The 21,072-nt window shown below is 39.4% G+C and overlaps 1 protein-coding gene across 3 annotated transcripts in view; it reads left to right on the top strand.

Annotated features, from left to right (window-relative positions):
- The first annotated feature begins 254 nt into the window (after positions 1 to 254).
- JPH1 (junctophilin 1) overlaps positions 255 to 21,072 on the top strand; it is an 88,020-nt gene continuing 67,202 nt past the window's right edge. For all 3 annotated transcript variants that reach the window (XM_082498984.1, XM_082498983.1, XM_082498982.1), the window contains exons 1-2: positions 255 to 732; positions 7,376 to 8,132. In XM_082498984.1, coding sequence (XP_082355110.1) covers positions 354 to 732; positions 7,376 to 8,132 — 1,136 coding nt within the window. In that variant the 5' untranslated portion in view covers positions 255 to 353. The remainder of the gene's footprint in view (positions 733 to 7,375; positions 8,133 to 21,072) is intronic.

Below are 21,072 nucleotides of genomic sequence, written 5' to 3'. Positions count from 1 at the left end.
GGGGAGGGGGACACCCGCCTGCTCCCGGGTCGCTCCCGGGGGAGCAGCCCCCCACCCATCCTCCGGGGCGCGCACCTGCCCGCCGGCGGCGGCGGCCCCGTCCGGGGGCGGTGCCGGGCGGAGGGGCGGGCAGGGAGGAGCGGGGGGCGGGCGCCGCTTGCCGCCGCCGCCGCGGGGCTGCGGCTGGGCTGGGCGCGGGCGGGCGGCCGGCGGAGCGCTCGTCAGTCGCGGGGAGCGGAGGGGCGGCCGGTCGGTCGGCCGGCGGGGCGGGAAGGGAAGAAGGGAAGCGAAGGGAAGAAGGCGGGCGGGAGGGAGGCGGCGGCGGCGGCGCCGCGCTCGCCCCGCTGCCCTGGATGACGGGCGGCCGGTTCGACTTCGACGATGGCGGCACCTATTGCGGCGGCTGGGAGGACGGGAAAGCCCACGGGCACGGTATCTGCACCGGGCCCAAGGGGCAGGGCGAGTATGCCGGCTCCTGGTCGCACGGCTTCGAGGTGGCGGGCGGCTACACCTGGCCCAGCGGCAACACCTACCTGGGCTACTGGGCGCAGGGCAAGCGCCACGGGCTGGGCGTGGAGACGAAGGGCAGGTGGATGTACCGCGGCGAGTGGTCCCACGGCTTCAAGGGGCGCTACGGGGTGCGGCAGAGCCTCAGCACGCCGGCCCGCTACGAGGGCACCTGGAGCAACGGGCTGCAGGACGGATACGGCGTCGAGACCTACGGAGACGGAGGTGGGCGCCGGCGGGGGGCGCCCCACGCGCGGCGGCGCCGGGGGTGGGTGGGGGGCGCGCCTGCGTGGGCGCGCACGCCGTGGGCAGGGCCCATCCCCTCTTCCCCTCGCCCCGCCCGCCCTCACACCGGCCCCGGGCGCGGCGGCCCCTCAGCGGGGGGGGGGGTGTCTCGCTGCCTTCTCCCGCCCGGCTCCCGGCGCAGGGGAGGGGAACACGCGCTTATCAGCCGTCGGCCTCGCCGCCCCGTAGGCCCCGCTGGCGGCCGGGGAGCGCCACAGGTGCCCGGCGCCTTTCCCGCCCCGCTCTGTGAGGAGCCGCCCGGCCCCGGCCGAGCGGGAGCGGCCGCCCCGGGACGCGGGGCTGGGCTGTGGGGCGGGCGGTGCTGCCGGGCTCGGCGTTTTCTCCCGGCCAGCTGGTAGAAATCCGCATTACGGCTGCCTGCGGGCCGCTTTTCCTTTTCACCCTGCTGAGGCGGCTGCCCGGCTCCCCGCCCGCCATAACGATAACCGGGGCCGGCAGCGCCTGTCGGGGAAGAGGGAGCGGGCAAAGAAGCGGGCCCACCCCCGCACCGTTTTCTCGGTGAAACCGCAATAACTGAAGAAGCCAGCCCTTGTGCCGTGTGAGCTTGGGTAGCTTACTCGCTCCATGCGCTCGGCTTGTAAACAGGGCGCTGGAGGTGACGGAGTGGGCAGGCAGCTTTGCACAAAATCAATGAAACTTGGGTCCGCCCTCATGTCATAACTCGTATCTCATTAAAATGCGGTGGAGTTCTAAGACGCGCTGCTCGAAGTACAAGCCGCGTCGTGAAATTATACGGACCTGCCTCTCGCACTCTCCACCACGAAAAAAAAAAAAAAAAAACCAAAACAAACAAACCCCAAAGCGTTTTCTAGGGCTGAGCTCCCCGGTAAGTGTGCGGATAGAGGACTTGGGCACGCTGCCCTCGGCTTGAGGTTAGGAGCCGTCAAGAAGTCGAGGTTCCATAAGGTCAGTGGGGACTGGACCTTATTTGAATGGTCACAGTTATTGAGCCTCCGTCATTTCGCGCGCCGCACAAAAATAATACACCTGTTATTTTTGAATTCCTCTTTTGCTGCTGTAATGTCATTGGCATTGGTGGAAGTGCCACCTGCGACTTCTGGGGAGTTGCTCCTCGACTTGGCTTGTTTCATTGTAACAGGAAAAACTAGTCTCAGTTTCAGGACTAGAGAGTTGTTGGTTTGTGGGTTTTTTTCCCAGAAATGCTACTCACTTCAGCTTTGAGCAACGTGCTTAGGTAACATGCAAGAAATAGAATACACCAAAATCAGAGGTAATATTCACATGATACTACTAAAGAAGTAATCCATGTATCGGATCTCATGGTTGATGCTGTTGCTGGTTTCTTTAAGGAATTTTGGTCAGAGATTTGTGGTCAAACTTTTAAGAATTGTGTCAGAGAATAGGTATTTTTGTATTAAGCAGAAGAAGAGACATTTACAGTTGGGGGTCCCTTTTTTTCCCTTTCCAAAATACAAAATGTAGCGAATTGAGTAACATTCATTTCCTTCAGAAAATGAAATGTACTGTGGTTTTTACACCTTGAACTCTTTTAATCCCCTTGTTTAGCTGTCTGAAAATTGTTTCCTGGTGTGGAAAGTTCTGATGCTCCAAGTCAGCTATGTGTTTGGGGATTTAGGAAAAAAATAAAACCAAAAAAAAACCACAAAACCAAACAACAACACACACCCCCTAAAAAGCCCATAAAAGATCGGAATTTTAGTTTCACTTTCACCACACAATAGACTTTTCAATTATTATTATATTTGTTTTGGCTAGTAAGTTAAAAGCTGAAGAATAGCTGAATTTGCAGTGGCTATCTTTTTTTTTTTTTTTCTTTCCAGAAAAGTAAATTGCTGTTCCAGTAAATCTTCTAGAAGTGATTTTTCTCAAACTGAAGTTCCTTTTATCTTTTTCTTTAGGCTTCTTGTGGAATTTTTAAAATCTCTATAATACTGATAGTTGGAGGTAAATTCTCTAAATGTTTAGACTTAGACCCCACAGGAAATTCCTTGTCCGAAACAGCATATGAAGTGTGCAGTTTACACTGTGAGATTTTTAGTCCTGTTAACTGAAATCTGTTACCATGGCCCCAGTCTTTTACATGTTGCAGTTCATAAGAACAGAGGGTGTGAAGTCCCATCGATTTTAATGAAAGTATTCTTGAATAAAGCAAAGCAGTACGTCATAGATGTTTGTAGATGTGTTTTTGGTTTTGTGCTCTGGGAACAATAGCCGTATTTGTACACCAGAAGAATGTCTGAAATGTTTTTACAAGGAAACCAGATTTACATATGTGTCTTTAAGATACTGTGAAATATTTGCAGGAAAGCTCTTCCTTTATTATGACCTGAGAATACCAGCATGGGGAAATAACTGTTTAGACTATGCCAATTGCCAGTGTGTTTTCAAACTCACTAAAAAACAGGCCTCTTTTCTGCTATTTTTTTTCTTCTTTTTTTTTTTTTCTTTCCCCAATATGTTGTTTTAAAATGCATTGGTGATATTAGGAGATGTAGTTGCGGGAGGGAAGAGGAACACAAGCATTGACAGTGTTCCTCAGTGTTTCTGCACACAACACTTTGCACGACATGAGTAATATATGTCATGCTGTGTTTAAATGCTTAAAATTGTCACTCAGTCAAATCTCTGAGGAAAAACACTGTGAATTACAAACCATGATCCTCCATTCATTGCATGTGCTTGTGCTAGGCCTTCCAAGTGGCCCATCAGGTTGTTTGCCACCTGGACTTTTATGCCTCCTTTAAACTCCCTAGATTTTTGCTGATTCTGTGTGAATCTCTGAGCCTACCGGAGCACTTTTTTATGGAGGGAATAAGGCCTAATTTGAAACTTCAGTATGTGTAAGTTAGTTAGCAGTTTATGGTCCTGCCAACAATAGCAGTAAGAGGCATCTTGCTGTAAGGTTGTGCCTTGTTGTTCCACAGAGCTCAGTCAGGTGCAAGTGCAACGTTAGCAAAGATCATCATTAGTACATATGTTCGTTGATTTCTAAGTAGTCGTCTTTCTAGATGTATGCTTATCCAACATTTGAGTCAGAAAAGCATGCAAAAATCTTGACGTAACAACAATTTGTGGAACCACAGAAGATGTAAGTAAAGGGTGAAAGCAAGTAGAGTAGTTAATTAGGTCCTTGGCCTCTAAGCTTTATTACACAGCGTAGTTTTAAATTTTAGCTGCAAGTAGTCAATGACATTTACAGCTGTAATATATACTGAGGGTTTTTTGGAAGGGATGGCACAACGTAACTCTAAGGAGACAGGTTAGGAAATTATACCCTACAGCAACTTGCCAACAAAAACAAAAGAAAGAAAAAATAATTTCTCATAGTTCTCAGGCTCAAAATATGAACACCTTTTCAAGGGAACCAATTAAACACCAGATGGACAGTCAGTAGAAGTCGTGGCTGAATATTTCTTCAGTTACAAAGGATACCAAGCCTAGCTTTTCGAAAATTAATGCTGAACAATGTTATTGTTTTATGGTCAAACACAGTTTTAAATTAGCTTGGTAATTACATTGTTAATTAAAATTTTAACAGTTGACCCTTACTGGTACAGTCAATCATAGTATAAGGTGAAACGGGAAAAGGTGTGTTTGTTGATATATCATCCATATTTATATTGCTATATAGGTAAATATTGCATATATTTGCATCTTCATATATGGGAAAAGCTGCTTTATCGCGTCTTCTGTCATATGCTGTAGTATTTAATTATGTTGCAATCTAAATCTAAAATTTCTTTTGTTGGAAGAAGATGATACAGTTAGTCTGATATAGTCAGTCAAATTACTGTACAAGTCCCTTGTGTCTTCATTCTGGACACTGCCCTCCATATACCATTAAAATGTTTTTCCTCTGAAATAGTAAGTTGAAAAATCAAGGCAAATAAGTCAGCTTTCTAGCACTAGTATCAGCAGCCTTTCCCTTAATGGATTTGTAATGATAGAGGAGATAGTTGTTACCTGCAAGACTGCACGAAATTCCAACTAAATATCTTTGATACTTTCTAAGGACCAATTCAGTGTGAATCTTCCATTTCCTTATTGACTATTTTCTCTTTAGAAGAAGCTCACATTGATTTTATTTCCCCAGTAGAAAGAAAAATCAGACAAGTAAATAGCAGCACATCAATTGTCTTTGTTTTAATGCCCTTATGGGTAACATCGACCACTTCCACTTCTTTCTACAGAGTAGTGAAAAATACAAGTCCTAAATGAATTAAGTATTTTTGAGCTTTCCATGTTTATTAATTAAAACAAAATATTAATAAGAAAAAAGGCTGACTTTTTGTACTTTTTAAAAATTCCATACTGAAATAAGTTGGTTCTGGTTTGAGTCTGACACTCAAATAGCAACATGCAGAGCCATAATTATGAGTTGGTGCTCTAATGTAATATTGTGTGGTATAATTAAAATTAGAATTAGATTTATTATTTTTAAATGAAATTAACTGGTGCAGAATGTTAGGCAGATTGTTGTATGTAGCAGTAAGTATACGTAGCCAGATTCATAGCTCCAGTGTATCATTATGATACTAGGGGGATCCGAGATATAATTATGGACAATATGTAGTCATTTATGCTCATAAAATATTAATATATTTCTGGTAAATGTCTCTTTAATAAAGAAAATATTACCGTATGGGTGTATTTTTGCAGTATTTACAGAATACGTCATACCAGTGCTTTGTGCTCATGTTTCTATTTGTTCTTCTCCATATGCTGAGTTTTTTAAAATAATCATGTTTCTAGATTCAGCACCCTTACAACCAGTGCAGCAGTAGGTATCCAGGATACAGAGAATGAGGAAGAAACTAAGAAAGTTGTTTGTTTGTGTCAGCAGCCATCTGTTAAAACAAAAACCTTCCACTTGGTAGAATTTTCTACCAACACAAAATAGTTATGTTGTGGAAACTATCTAGTATTATATAAAAAAGAAAGCACACTTGGCAAATTTAATTGCATGTTAACATTGAGATATAACTTAGCAGAAGAGATAATACCATCAAGCAGTAATTGATAGATAATTGACATGTACATGATCAAAATAGCATGCTTATACGAAGGAGATCAAATCTCAAAGCAAATGAAACGTCGAGCTACCTCTAAAACTGCAGGTATTTCACAAATATTTTCACAAAAATTTAGTCAATCACTGAATTTGACATTTGATGTTTAGTTCCCTGAAGAATAGTTTTTAATTGGTGGTCCAATTAAAGCAGCCCAAAATCAAAGATAGATATTTTAAAGATTGCTTATTCATCCTTCTGTGAGAATATTCAGTCTCAAAATAGCTTTTTTTTTTTAAAAAAAAAAAAAGGCAATGCTAGGTGGGTGAGAGACTTCATTTTGAGGAGCTTAAAGCAGTTTAATGGGAATTAGAGTGAAATGATCTTAGAAAACAAATTATCTTGTATTTGCCAGTTGTGGCATTCCTGGCACCTTCCTTTGGAACATCTGGTACAAATGGCTTTCAGAGACCAGGCACTGGAGTATGTATCTTGTGAAAATGAAAATGCCTTTCGAGAATACAAGAAAAAAATTGTCTGCAGTAGTAATCTGATAATGCTGGGGTTTGGCTCAGATGCAGCTTTCCATGTACTCTGTTACATGGATATCCATGACTTCTCATATCAAATGTCATGTTGCTCTCCCTTATCTTGCTGTTTTTTAAAAAAGTTGCAAAAACAGTTATGGTTGCAACAATGAAATGTATTTATGATAGAATCGTGTGCAATATTCTAGTTTTTATGGCCTTGCCTTTCTTACATACTGCAGAATAAATGAAAGATAAAGAAAGCACTAAAGGATTCCTGTTTCTGATCTTTCTGTCACAACATAATGCAGAATGCAGTGCCATGTGTACGATACTGGGGATACCAAAAAGTGTTGATATCAAGAGTTCATAAAGAGTAAGATATACCGAGGGTTTGTTTTTCCATTCAAGTACATGCAAAAACTTTAAAATCTTTAATTTTACAATAGAGTTTTATAACAGTGGATCCAAAGGCCCATCTGAAGACAAGACAACGTAGTGGATTGTCAAATATGTCCTGACAAAGAGAGGTCTGTAGTCACCTTAAACTCGGGATAACAGAGCGTTTACCACTCCTGTTTGCTCTTACTGTGAGCAGCTGGAGGCAAGAGCCATGAGCGTCCTGTCCTGCTCCCTCCCTCCCAAGCTGACTGCATGTAACGTGGCTCTGCTTCTGCTGACCACCTCCCCATCTGACCACCTTAAAAAAATGTTGAGGGAGTCTCACTGTAGAAATTTCTCCTGAATTTTTTTCCATGGACAGATCCATTCAAAAAATGCTTATGATTACAGCTACTGTGTCTTAGTTGCCAAAATAAATTACTTCAGCTGGGAAAGTGAAGGCTTTGTTAAGAGGAAAAATAATTTATGAGAAAAACAAGTAACAAAATTAGTTTATCTGCTGTGTCTTGTGCTGCGATTTTTCTCCATTTCTTCTTACCAAAACCAGAGCTGACAGCACAATATTGCCTGTAACATACTGCATGTAGAGTGCTAGGTCTCCTACAGCTTCCTAAATTTGATTTCTCCCTATTGCTTTAAAAGGTACATACCAGGGGCAATGGACAGGAGGGATGCGACATGGATATGGTGTACGTCAGAGTGTACCCTATGGCATGGCAACTGTGATCCGTTCACCCCTCCGAACATCTCTAGCTTCACTTCGAAGTGAGCAGAGCAATGGCACTGTTCTGCATGATGTCACTTCAGACAGTCCGGCTGGAACAAGAGGAGGTTTTGTGCTCAATTTTCACAGTGATCCAGAAGCGATGGGCATCAAGAAAAAAGGAGGCTTATTCAGAAGAGGATCCCTTCTTGGTAGTATAAAACTTAGAAAATCTGAATCTAGGTCATCGATATCTAGCAAACGGAGCTCTGTCAGGAGTGATGCTGCTATGAGCAGAATTAGTTCTAGTGATGCCAACTCTACAATTAGTTTTGGAGATGGTGACTGTGACTATTGCCCTATGGAAGACCATGTTGATGCCACCACTACAGAAACCTATATGGGTGAATGGAAGAATGACAAGCGCAGTGGTTTTGGTATTAGTGAGCGTTCAAATGGTATGAAATACGAAGGAGAATGGCTAAATAACAGGAGGCATGGATATGGATGTACCATGTTTCCAGATGGCACCAAAGAAGAGGGAAAATATAAAAATAATGTTTTGGTCCGTGGAATAAGAAAGCAACTTATACCAATACGAAACACAAAAACTAGAGAAAAGGTGGATAGAGCAATAGAGGGTGCACAGCGAGCAGCTGCCATGGCAAGAACCAAAGTGGAAATTGCAACTTCAAGGTATGTTATCGTAAAATAATGTTGTTCATCACTGAATTTTTAGAAACAAAAATGTGTTACAACATATGGGCTCGTATTGTTGAGAAAAGACTAAAAAGTGCATGGGTGTAAATGTTGTCTTCACTGAGTACTTGCTTACCTTTCACTTTCACATGTGTAACTCCATTGACTTTAGTGGCATTACACATATGAAACTTAGAACTTCAACTCATTTGAGTAAATATGTTCATATATGTTCCGTAACATACTGTGAAAATAAATTTCTGTTCTCATACATTTGTGCATTCACTCAAGAGCTGCTGTGTTATGCCTTTAAACCTGTTTGGAAAATAAAACTAGTGAGGAAAGGTAGAGAATGATTTGGGGGATGAAGTGAAGATTGAAGATCTTCCGTAAGCATGCTCCAGTTACATTACTGTGTTGTTGACTTTTGGCGTAGCATCTGACACTCACTGAAGTTGTCCATTTGACATTGAGTATCTTATGATGCGTCTATTTATCTGAGAGACTGGTGTGAACAGTGTAAGAATAATGGTCGAGGCTTTTGTGCTTTGAGGCTGTTGATTTGGTTGCCAGGGCAATATCTGCCCTGTGTGAAGACTCTTTTTGTTTTAGAGCATGTTTCTCCTGCAGTCTGAATTCATCCAGATCTTATGACCACCACTTCAAATAGTGGTGGTCATCTTCTCCCCACCTTCTGCCAAGTGTTTGAGGTACGGGTACCGGGGTACGGGTATTAGTAGCGGGGAAAAAAATGTCATTTTCACTTTGAACTCCTAACCAACAACCAAGCAAATTTATCTGAAATTGAATTGTTACAAATTAAATCAGTATAGACAATTTTAATAGGTTTTACTATTAAGTCTGAGAGCTCTTTAAAAAGCTATTTAATTTTTAATGCCTTCCAATACGTTTCTGTGGCAGTTTCTCTGTTGTTGGTTTTAGTTTGTTTCCTCGGGCAGGCTTTTCTTGAAATATGCTGTGGATCAAAAAAGAGCTCAGAAATGTGCAGAGAAGAAAATCTTCATGCTATTTTAGAAAAAGGATGTCACATTACACTTAGAGGTGAACAACTGATTCCTGATTTCATGTGGTCAGTAGTGTGTGCTCAGCGACTATCCTTTTTCTGACAGTCATAAAGAATACACAAAAGACCAAAAACTGCATAAGTGGGAAAGCTTGAATACATGAATGGCTCATAACAAAAAGTAGTTGAGACACAAACATGAAGTATTTAGCATACTGTTAAAGAACCTTTCTGAGCACTGGTCACCCAAGTAACTAGGGGGTAGCGTATACTCAATTACTTCTATAAATATATGTAAGGCATTATATGGTAGCATACCATATTAGCAAAGCAGATCAGTAATAGCTAACTTCAAGAAATTACTGGATCCCACTCATGTTCTGTCAGTACATAATAAGCCCTAGTTCTGAAAAAAATGAGGGGATGGGATGTAGGGATAGGGGGAGTCACTGCTCTTAGTCCATATAAAACTATTAAAAAGCTGTAGTCTGTGACCATTAGGTTACAAGGCACAGTGTATGCACTTCCTCTTTAAGAAGGGCTGGCGCTGAGTCAAAGGCAAAGAGACCTGATACCTACTCAGGCAACATCAGGCATAAAGATTACGTTAACTTCACTTGTGAGTGCTTGTTGGACTCTCCTAGTAAGGATGACACAACCCTTGCCATCTCTCAAGTTTTCAGAATTGCCTCTAGTGTCAGCCAGTGGGAGCAACATCATGGCATTATGTGAACTAAGGGACTGTCATACTGGCAGAGTCAGTAGCGTTGACTGTCTAAGAGACAGATCATCTGGAGGAGATTTTATAAGAGCACCGAGGAAGAAATTTCAGCTTCAAACAGTTGCTAAATTCTAGGCTGACTGGAGTGGTGCAGTTTCAGGATGAAAGAACTTGCTTCTGTCCCACTGAGACTTGAGCACCAGTATTGGTTTGGGACTGCTTTTTTACCAAAATAATATATTAATAATATATTAATCCTTCAGACAGTAGCATTCCTGCAATGTCTTAGATGAATGTGAGGATGGTGGTCTTGTCTGTTTCCTAATGATGACTACTACACAAAAAGTCCAGGAGGAGTGCTTTTTTTCATTTTCTAATGTGTAATACAAAGATGGTTGCGCCCATGTGGCATAACCTCACTGCACATTGGACTGTAAAACCTTCTGTGTTTCAGACCTGGCAGATGTCACCAGCAATGTGTGCTTACTATAGATTTCCATTCCATTAGTGGAAGAACTCTCTAGCCAGACCTCTTCTCACCCCCAAAACCACCAAATGTCCAGGTTTCCATTCCAAAGACCTAGAAACCCTGACTCTGAGCCAGATACCTTCCTTTTCAACGCAGCTTTGAGTTGTATGCTGTTCTTCCTGTATTGTTTATTCCCAAAATGTTTGCTCAGCCAAATGAAACCAGACCATACTCTCCTCTTCATAGCTCCCTGCTGGTCATGACAGATTTGGCTGGTAGTTTGACCTGTGGCAGATGTCCACACAGTCATCAACAAGACCAACCACTGTTCTGCTTTATATTCCTGATGTCTTCTTATGTCTAAAAGTCCTCCTTAATAATCTGTGTAGTCTTCCTTTATCTAAAATGGCAGTTTGGTGTACAAAGAAAAATCTAAAAGTTGGTGTAAGTGGTGCTTCGCAGAACCTGAATTTACATTGGCTCTCCTGACTCAACCTTTGGGGTTTTGAGGCATTTTTACTGAGAAGTTTTACATGTAATAGCAGCATTTCTCAGAAGACAACAGATCACAAAACTGCATGAGGTATAGAAAGCTGCTCTATCAGGGAAATAGTTACAAGCCTCTGCTACACAAATTTGTATCCAAAACAGATTATAAATTAGCAATGAGTAAAAATGTTTTTAAAATGATAAGGCAGCTTAACAGTCTTGACTGTGTATTATAGTCTTACTATCTATATTTAAGACAAAAGGTGTAAATGTAAAAGTCACAGACTTTGAGGAATTTCAGAAGTATGGTCAATATTTTTCCCTTTTAAAATATTAAAAGGCTTTTTTAAATCATTAGTATAGGCAGTAATTAGTTCAAATTCATCTTTAACCCACTTCTGCTAAAAGCAGTCAGGTTTACTCTATATGCCTTTTTTGGGTTGCTGCCTAAAAGAAAAAGCTGCATTCCAAAAATTTTTAATAAATTCTTTTCTGTTATTTTAAGCACATGTGAAATGCTTCAACCACTGAGAAGATGTACATTTGGAAGAGCCCTTTGGAAAACGTTAAAAAGCCCCAAATGTCCACTAAACCAAGAGTCAAATAGAAACTTGTTTTGAAGATGTCAAATAATTCTCACTGTAGGGATTTTGAACTTTTCATCGCTGTCATGTGTCTTATTCAAAGGAGGTATCCCTCTGCAGTTCAATATGAACTGGAATGACATTAGCCCACTTCTTTCCTAGTATGCAGATCACTTGAGTTCTCATTAAAGGAGCTATTTAGTGTATTATATTAACTTTGCCTTTATCAATACTTATAATGGTATAAACTGTAATGTTTTTGGAATTCATTTTCAGAGTTTGAACATAAACCTACCTTTTAATACTCAGTATCTTGGCTGTTTTTAAATGTATCAGTCCTGTAAGCAAACATGTAGCACTGAAAGCAGAAGGAATGATGTTTGTTTATATACGACTCTTCATGTACCAGATTCTTTCTAGAATAAAGTCAGTATTATGGGTTCAGAATTGAGTTCTCGGAGACAAGGAGGCAGGCCTTTTTTTTTTTTTTTTTTTCCCCTCTTTTCTCCCTTCAGATTTTTTCTGGCTCATGCTCAACAACAATTCTCCTTTAAGTGCTGAGTCTCTGAGGAAAAAACTTTGCAGGGACACAGAGGGACAAGATAAAAGTACAGTAAGAGTAAGAAATATGAATAAGAAGATAGTGTGTGGAGGAAAAGGGAGAAGGAAACCAAAAGAAAAAATTGTTTCCTTGTTATTGTTTTCCTTATACTCCATTAATCTTTCAGGTCATGAAACAAGCAGGTTAAAGAATTGCATCTTCTTTTTTATTTTTTTTTTCCACAGAAGCTAAATACTTTTAATTACTCCAAAGCTGTCAGTGAGTTTTAAGTAAGGTGTACTGTCATAATATGCTGTGGGAACTTTTGACCACAGTAAAAGCAATATTGTAGTGGGTTTTCATTACATGAGTACCTGGGGTTTGGTGAAGGATAATGGTGCCTTTGTGTTACGCGCTGCACAAACAAATTGCCCTGTCTAGAGACCTTGCAGTCTGGGAAAAGGGCAGTGCCCAACAAACAGAAAGAAACGGGCAAAAGACTGTGAAAGGACCCAAGATCAAGATAACAGTAAAATTAATATCTTGCAACTAATAACATAGAGCAGTTCCCTCTTGTTGACTAGCTGTCTTTGCTCAGATAGCAGTGACTAGCAAGCCTCTAGTCAGGAAGACCTTTTAAGGGGAGTGCTGAAGGGGGATTAACTGGTGTCTTTTCTGCAGTGATTTCTTTTTCAGAGTAGCTTTTTTAGACAGCTCACTTTTATTTTTAACGTTTGTGTCCAAGTCCACAGATGCTACGGCTTAGTTTCAGCCTTTATTTTTTTTAATAGAAACTATCAAAACTCTGGTTGTGATCCTGTGTCATGAGCAGCCCGCTTTGCTCTGCGCAGCTGCAAAAGAGCCTCAAGTTGGTGGAGGGGCCGCAGGAGGATGGACCGGGTAGCGGAGACCCAGTATAACAATTCTGATTTTCTTTGGGAGGGAGCCTGCTGCTACAGCCTCGACTTTCTTGGGTCCTTGCTCTCCCTCGCTGTCATAGTGGCCTCCTGGAGCCAGTAGCTGGCTTGTGTAGTGTTCAATGCTGAGGACGATTGAGAGAGCTCTGATTTACCCTGAGGGCTGGGCCCGGGTGCTTAGCATTGGCTTCAAGTCACTGGGCAGCAGCTCCTGCTGAATGGCATGTCTCAGTTGTCCGCCCCAGAGCACTAGTGTTTGCAGTACAACAGTTATATAAGAAATCAGTGCTTATAATTTTCATAACCTTAACCTCAGAGTAAGCTTCAGTATGCTGTACTGCACGTGGTGGGTTTATGTGAAGTGTGTGGTACTGTCAGGAAGGAGCACTGAATGGTTTAGTAGCCAGTTCCTTTGTTGCCTTCATTGCCTTGTGTCTCATCTTGACCTGAACAAACTGTGATTTCTAGGGAGAGGTGGAATTATATGCACGTGGGAGTATAGTTTGTGTCCACACTAGATGGCAGCTGCCAATCATTCCAAACGGCACTGAATTATGTGCGCCACACACAGCTTTCCATGATGGATTTAGCTGACTCTACCAATCTCACTTTACTCAAGAAACTAAACTGGACACTTGCAAGACTAGTGCCTCACACGTCTTTGAGATGCTTTACTTATTATAGCTGAAATATGAACATTGTGTTTAGGAATAGGATCCAACAAATACCAAAGGTATTTATATAAGACTGCTTGCTTCAGTACGAAGAGCTGCCTTAGGTTTAAAACCAAATCAGTTTTAATCACTTTACGACACGGCCTATTTGAAGATAAAAAATAAAATCTTGTGCTAAAACTTAAAATAAGTCTTCAGCTACTATGGATAGTAATTTTAATGTTAATTCTGCATTCTTTAGAGGAAACCATATGTTCCTTGAATCCTGTGGGAGTTATACCACTAGCTTCAGTGGGGCACATTTTCACTCAGATTTCACAAACAACTCATTGGTAAAAGAATATAGTCTTGGACCCTTCCTCTGTTATTTGCTGGGGAATGAATAATACATCTGTTTGAAATATATAAATTGTATAAACATCGCTACACAGATTTGATTTCTTTTCTTAGTATTTAATGCAGTAAGATTACATGCCTGAAAATATGCAAAATTACTCCTGTACTTAAATTTCCTTAGCTGGAAATTTAAGAAAGCCTCAAGTATTTAACTTTTTGATCAAATTACCTATATCAAATACACCTACCTACAGCCATAAGTCTGAATAGGGATATATTTTTTTAGAAAAGGTGGTTCTGGAGTATAGCCAATCTTAATTTGTCTTTTTATCAGACATAGAATTGTTACCTCCAAGTTGCTTTTCTAACTTGTTTAAAATTAGGAGATTGCTAATGTAAGATTGAAAATATTCTCTGTTTTCAAAACATAAATGAACCAACACTGCACCACTGCTTTTAAAATAACCATCTAAGAAAGCCTTTTTTTAATATACCAAACCTGTTTGAAATATTTCTTTGTTTAGATGGGTGAGGATTTTTTTCCCAGTTTCCAGAATACTTAATTTAGGACCTGAAAGAATCTTTACAGTGGCAGCCCAGCAGATGTATGTGAAAACACTAATGCTTTTTTTTTTTTTTTTTAGGATCCTGAGGTACACTAGCAAAAGACTAATTTTTTTTTTTTTTTTAGCCAAACAAGATGAGCTGTTATGCAGATTCTTGCCTTAGTTTTTGCACAGCATCTCAGTTTTGATCTGTATTACAGCAATTGTTCAAAACTTAAGCCGTAAACATCATCTGTCTCTACTGACTTTCAAGAGAGTTTCTGTGATAGAAATAAATCTCTATTTTAAAAAACAAAGTCTGGATCATTTGTACTGGTTAGTCACGTATGAACCATAGTGTAAAGCCATTAGACTTACATTACTGATTGCTATAAAACTATTTTCAAAACCAAAAAAGATATTTTATATTTCTACTGTATTTAGTACAACTACATACATATGGCTAGTAGTACTAGTCAGAGCTTGAATAATTTACTTGGTGTTTTGTTCAAAGAGTATACCAATTAATACAGAACCTTCCCAGCTTCTTTCTTCAAAGAAATAAGAAAACGTGCTGTCATCTAACTGTAAGATTGTTGATCAGTATTCTACAGAGTAGGATGTTTTTCAGTGAGTAACTACAGCAGAAAAAATACTCTTTTAAATGATTTAGTTAATGCCCCCTATGTTGATCTAATTGTATATTTCCCAAATAATAATTGATTAATTTTCTGAAAACTAACGTAGTTCAATGAATAATGCTGTTTGTTTGAATACTAATTGATCAGCGATACATATTATGACTTCTTTCTTTCTGGTGATTAATACATTTTTCTGTTTTATACATCTAATACACATTGGTACATATTTTCATACACTGACTTGCTTTCTTTTGCCTACCTTGCTGTGATTTTCCTCTTTTATTACTGCTCTATTTGTACTTCGTTATGTTTTCTGCTTCTTGGTTCTTCTACAGCTCTCTGCTCTCATTGTCCGGGGAGGCAGACGAACGGTCTCTTTGCGGCTGGTGTCCAGGAGTAAATTTCTCCTTATAAGCTTGTCTCCCCTCAAGCCCATGTAAATGTTTAATGTCTGAAACAACCTATTGATTATTCTTGTTGTCCTCTTTAGATGTTTTGCCAGTTCTGCTATATAGATGTAGTCTCCCAAGAGATCATACCTGAGGTCACCTCAAAGCCACTTACTTTATGTATGAAGTTAGGGTTGTTCTGCCTTGCATGTAACTTTAGCTGAACTTCATTTGCCATTTAAGAGTGACCAGTGAGCTTTGTGCAGCCCTAACACTGACATTCACAAGTTCTGGCACTTAGCTGTTCACACCTTTTTCCCAACATTTATAAACATTGTGGGTTCTCAGGCCTGAGGATATCCAGTGGTGAACCTTCCTAGTTGGTAAAAACGATCAGTTAATCTATGCCATTATATTCCATTTCTGAACTATTTTTTTATTCATTTAAGCATTTCCTCTCTTTTTCTTTAATCTTAATTTCCTTCACTTAGTTTCCAAAGAGTTGCTGGTGGGGAACGATACACTTAGGTCCTACATTAAAAGCAGGGATTGATGGGAAAAGATGGTATTACTGGTTTGTACTTGAAAGCCAGAAATTTCTTTATTAGCATCTGCCTAATATGAAATCAGTTAAATGCAAGTTGTCAGCTGTTTTGTCCTAGGAGTTTAAGAAAGGCATATATTTCTCTTTTCTCTTACCACTCTGAATCTGGTAGGCTGCTGCTAAGGCTTGCTTAGTTACCTTACTGCTTACTGCAGCATCTCCACTTTGTGCTTGCCTCAGTTTACTGGCATATATAAAATGAGGGAGAGGTCATTTTGCTGCTCCTTTTACTTTGCTTTCTGGTTTTGGTGTGAGTCATTACAAAGATCTTTCTTTCTCTGATTTTTTATATCACTTTATAAATAAATGTGATGAATTATGTCAGTCTTACAGCTACGCATAAGGGCTTAAAATCTAAATGTGGAAACAAGCAAGACTCAAAGATTTTCACTGTTGAGGTGGTCTTTTGGCAGATGTGGACATGCATCATAGCCTGAATTTGCTCTTATTTGGAGCTAAGGTTTTCATACCTGTTCATGGTTAGGAACTTGACTTTCATACGGGGAAGAAATAACACCAAGAAATCTTAGTTATGACTAAGCTGAAGTGACTTCATAGGAAGGGACTCTGTGTGTGTATTCAGCCCAAGTTCACTTTTTAAGTTCTGTCACTTACAGAAATTTATGATGTCAATTGTATAAGCATCTTGGGAATATCTTGAAGGCCAAGAACATGTTGCCAAACAGTAAGATACAAAATCTATTTCAGGAATAATAAGGAAACCAAAAGTTTAAAGTGTGAGTCAACAGATGCCAATTGTCAGAATGCTTTGTGCAGATGCAGTGGTGTGAACCATCTTAAGCGTTTAGGAGTCTGTTTCTTGTGTCTTTGGAGTCCTGCTTTTACCTTAACATATCTTCATCAAGGGCTTAATTTCAGTTTTACTAAAAATCCAGTAATTACGCACATTCTGTAATGTTCATAAATGTATTACTATTCATAGGATTGTCTTGTGCTTCAGAGAACAGTATGTTTCTGGAAATTACAGATTAGTAACAAAGGTGGGAATGACATTTGTCAGTTCTGTACATATCAACAGAATAGATAAGCTGGTGACCTTTTCTGATATTCAAAAATGTTTAATTTGTACAGATCTATTGAAGTAATAGTTGATAGTTTCTGGTGAAGAGGCTTTCCCTTTCTTCTCATGGTGGCTAGATTCCTTGTGTAAAACTAATTCGTTTGGGGAGGTCTAATATTGCCAGGCATTCAGATTTTCTTAATGGTGCAATGTAAAAGTAGGAATATTGATTGTTTTATATTGTCAATTGATAATATATTATCAGAAAAAAATCACACTGGATGTTTGTTAACTGGATGTTAACATGTTGATGTTAACAACATCAACACAACTGGATGTTGTTATGATATGGCATATCGGTGAAGAGTCTGGGCTTTTTCTAATGCAGAGGTTAGACCTGTTTCAGAAATAGGTTTTGTTTAAAGACTGAAATGGGACACATGAAAATTGGGGTATATTTTGTATGCTAAAAATTCAGATCACCTGCAAAAAATCTAGTCATATTACTTGTTCATAATTGAACTTTATCAAAAATATAATTTGCTGTACTACTACTACTTGTTATGAAGAAAAGACACTGAGCATTTTGACGTCAAAGTCTGTAGCTGTGATATGCACAGATGCAGTGCATTTCTGATGGAAAAAAACTGCTTAGTGGAGCTCTGGGATGAACCTTTGTTAGCAGAAGGATTAGAAAAGTGGATAGCATTTAGCTTTTGGCTTTGCTGGGTCTGTGGACAGTGAATGCAGAGAGCAATTAGTGAAAATTGTGGTTCTGAGTAAGTTCACCAAGGAGACTGTACTAAATTTGATTTGGTGTTTTCTTTAAATTTTAGTTGATCAGAATATGCTCTAAATGACTTTTAACAGTTCGCTCGTAAGTTCTGACTTTGATATGTAATGGATATTTCATTTGAATTCAACTGCTCTTTGCACTTACGATGATTAAAAAGCTATAAAAGTTGTCTTGAGGTCTGTATAATATGCAGATAGCCTACCTATCAGAAATCATGGAGTTTTCAGAGTTGGAAGGGACCTCTAGAGATCATCTAGTCCAATCTAGAAATCTCTGACACTTTGTTGTACACCTAGTTTTTTGCTGTTTCCAGCAATGATAAAGCCAGACAGGAGTAATTTTGATATAAAAGTATTAAATTTTGGACCAGTATAAAAAAAAAGTCCTCTGAAATGTTGAATTGCACCCTGGTATTTGAGTAGGTGTCGTACGAGCATTGGTCTGGCAAAACCTGTGAGCTGGCTTCCATTTATTTGCTATTTCACAACATATTTAATCAGCTGTTTGTAATAATGCAGGCATTTTTTGTTGACAGTTCAGAGAACACCCTGACTGAGTCTCCATAGGCCAGTCAGAGAAAAGTCAGCTTAAACTATCTTCAGAAGCCTTGCTTGCTTGTTCAAGGTCCCCAACAATTTAAGGAATTCTGTTCTGCTTTCAGTGTATCTATTTGATACTTAAAAGGATATTTTTCTCTGAAAAAGAGAATGAATTTGCCTTGAATTTGCTGGTACATAAAAATGCATATTCGAGTGGATGTATAACCTAGCACTGCTTAATCCGGTCAAGAAAATAGTTCTGTGCACAGAAATTCACTTTGCAGAATTATGGTGACGGTTTCCTCTTGGATTATCTGCTTTTACACTCTCACTGTTACACTTAAAACCATTTGATATCATCTGTCTGACTCTGAACCCATTTATTGTCTTTTCCTTAGTAAAATTAACTCCCGTCTCCAAGATGTTCTGATTTTTCCTGTTCTTTTTTGACACTGAATTGTCTCATTTTGCAAGTAGAAGTTTCAAGGGAGATGGGAATTGAACTTGCTGAGGTGCAAGTCAGCTGAGGAGACAAGCATTTTGTATGCAACTTTGACATTTCCATCTATTAATAAACAAAACTTTAAAGCAGATTAAATAAGAAATTTTAACAGTTAAGTCCTCTGTATTTTGTTTCAGATTACAGTAAAGAGGGGTTTAACTCAGGTTATTTTTTTCAAGGATATTTACTGTTTAGAAAATTGTTTGATGTGCTTTGCCCCTCCTCTTCCCATGCTTGCTGTTTAAATATGTTTTCCTTCCAAGATGAATATGAAGCAGAATATAAGGGGAAATGAAAGCAAGATTCTGTTAATATTCCTAATAGCAAGCATTGTAAACCCACCTTTTCCTAGTTTCATAGTCATATTTTTTTTTTGTGAAAGACTTTAAATATGATATCAAGAATTTATTACTTATTATATTAAGCATTAAACATTACTGCAGCAACAGTGTAGTAAAAGGAGCTGCGAGAAAAACAATGGAAGTCCTGAATTTTTGAGCTATTATAAAATTATATTAGTATCTCTTTATGGTTGCTTTACTGTCTGTTCTCCAAAAAGTACTATTTTTTTCAGAAAAAGGACAAGTTGCTGCAGCATTTCCATGTAGCATAAACTTCGTAAGCCATTCAGAAATTGCCTAGACACTAAATTTTCTATTTGTTTGATTATCTTGACGTGTTATCAGGTTGTTTTGCATTACGAAATTGCTGCTTGAAGCATTTTTGTGAGTTTTCCTTCTTTGTTTTAGCTCTTCTGTTCAATTATTTAGGTATAAGTGTCATCCATTCCCAATCACTGATAAGTCTTGCTTAGGAACGGATACCGTTAAAAATAATTTGAGATACTTTTTTATTTTCTAGAAAATGTAAATTCCTTGTCAATATCCCTGTGTTTTGACCCTGTTATTGCTATCAGCGTAATGCATTTTCTTCTCTTGGAAAGAAATGCATTAGATGGATTAGCAAAGCACTAAAAATATCTTTGCTTAACCACCAAATTATATAACCATCCGATTTCTGTTGGCTGCTGGTCTCATGCTGTGGTGCATTTTAGAAATCTGCATTTTACAGCACATCAAGTGAAAACAGGTTTTGGTTTACATCAGATCTTCTTTCAGAATTTCAAATATATATTTTTTTAATATCATTTTTCATTCAAAATGTTAAAAAGTAGGATTTACTGAAAGCTTCTGATAACTATTGTCACTTCAAAATTTGAAAATGCTGCTGCCTTTATACGATATATTCCTTCTTTTTTTTGGTCACCCAGGGGTGGTATTTCTGATGTTTTCTTTGGGTTTGTGGTTTGTTTTGGCAGAGGGGTATTTTTTAACGAATAGTAATTTAGATCAGATCCACTGCTGAGGGCCATGGTACTCTCAAATAAGATGACTCATTTTTCTAGAAAGCTCTTTACTTATGCAAGGGAAGAATTGGTCACAATGACCAGCTGTAGAGCTTTTTTCTGCAGTTCCTGTATCATTTGAAATAAAGGATTTTCTAGAGTTAATCTATTCCAGAGACCTCTGTAAGGCGAGAACAAGAGTAAAATTGTTTGTCTCCCTCAGATTAATTAAATCTTTGTCATTTCAAGATTTTTCTCTAAATTTATCTTAAAGATCTCAAATGATTTATCTCTCAGTACACTATTCCACTACTTGACTCCGTAAATAGGACTAGTAGTAAGTTGATGCTATAACTCAAAGAATTCTCTTTGCATTGGTGAACGGAGGAGAAAAAGAGGCTCGATTTAAATGCATAGATAGTTGACTGAAATGCTCATCAAAAATGTTTGTGATGAGGTGACTTTGTAGATTGCTGGCTTTTTTAAATTTCTCTGTGGCAAAAAGCTCGAGTATTGCAACGGAACTGTTGCCTGTGGTTGAATTGCCTGCGATAGGGCTGCAAGATTTTGTTCTTTGTGAATGTGACAAGTCCACTTGTATCCTAAGGTCAACACAGTGTCACCTTAGTCTGCAGTTACATCCTTTCCTGCTGTTTGTTTTTCTATTGTGTAGCTGTAATGAAAAAGAAAAAAAAATGAATGCATGAAAAAAGGAAATGATGCCATCAGAGCAATCCCTTTGCATGCAAGGGAAAAGACTCTACATATTATCAGCTGGCTAAAGGGCATGAGAACATCCT

This window comes from Vanellus vanellus (assembly GCF_965231255.1).
Source record: "Vanellus vanellus genome assembly, chromosome: 2".
NCBI classification, from domain to species: Eukaryota; Metazoa; Chordata; class Aves; order Charadriiformes; family Charadriidae; genus Vanellus; species Vanellus vanellus.
Note: the sequence above shows the minus strand (reverse complement) of the source record. Positions and strands in the feature narration are given on the sequence as shown.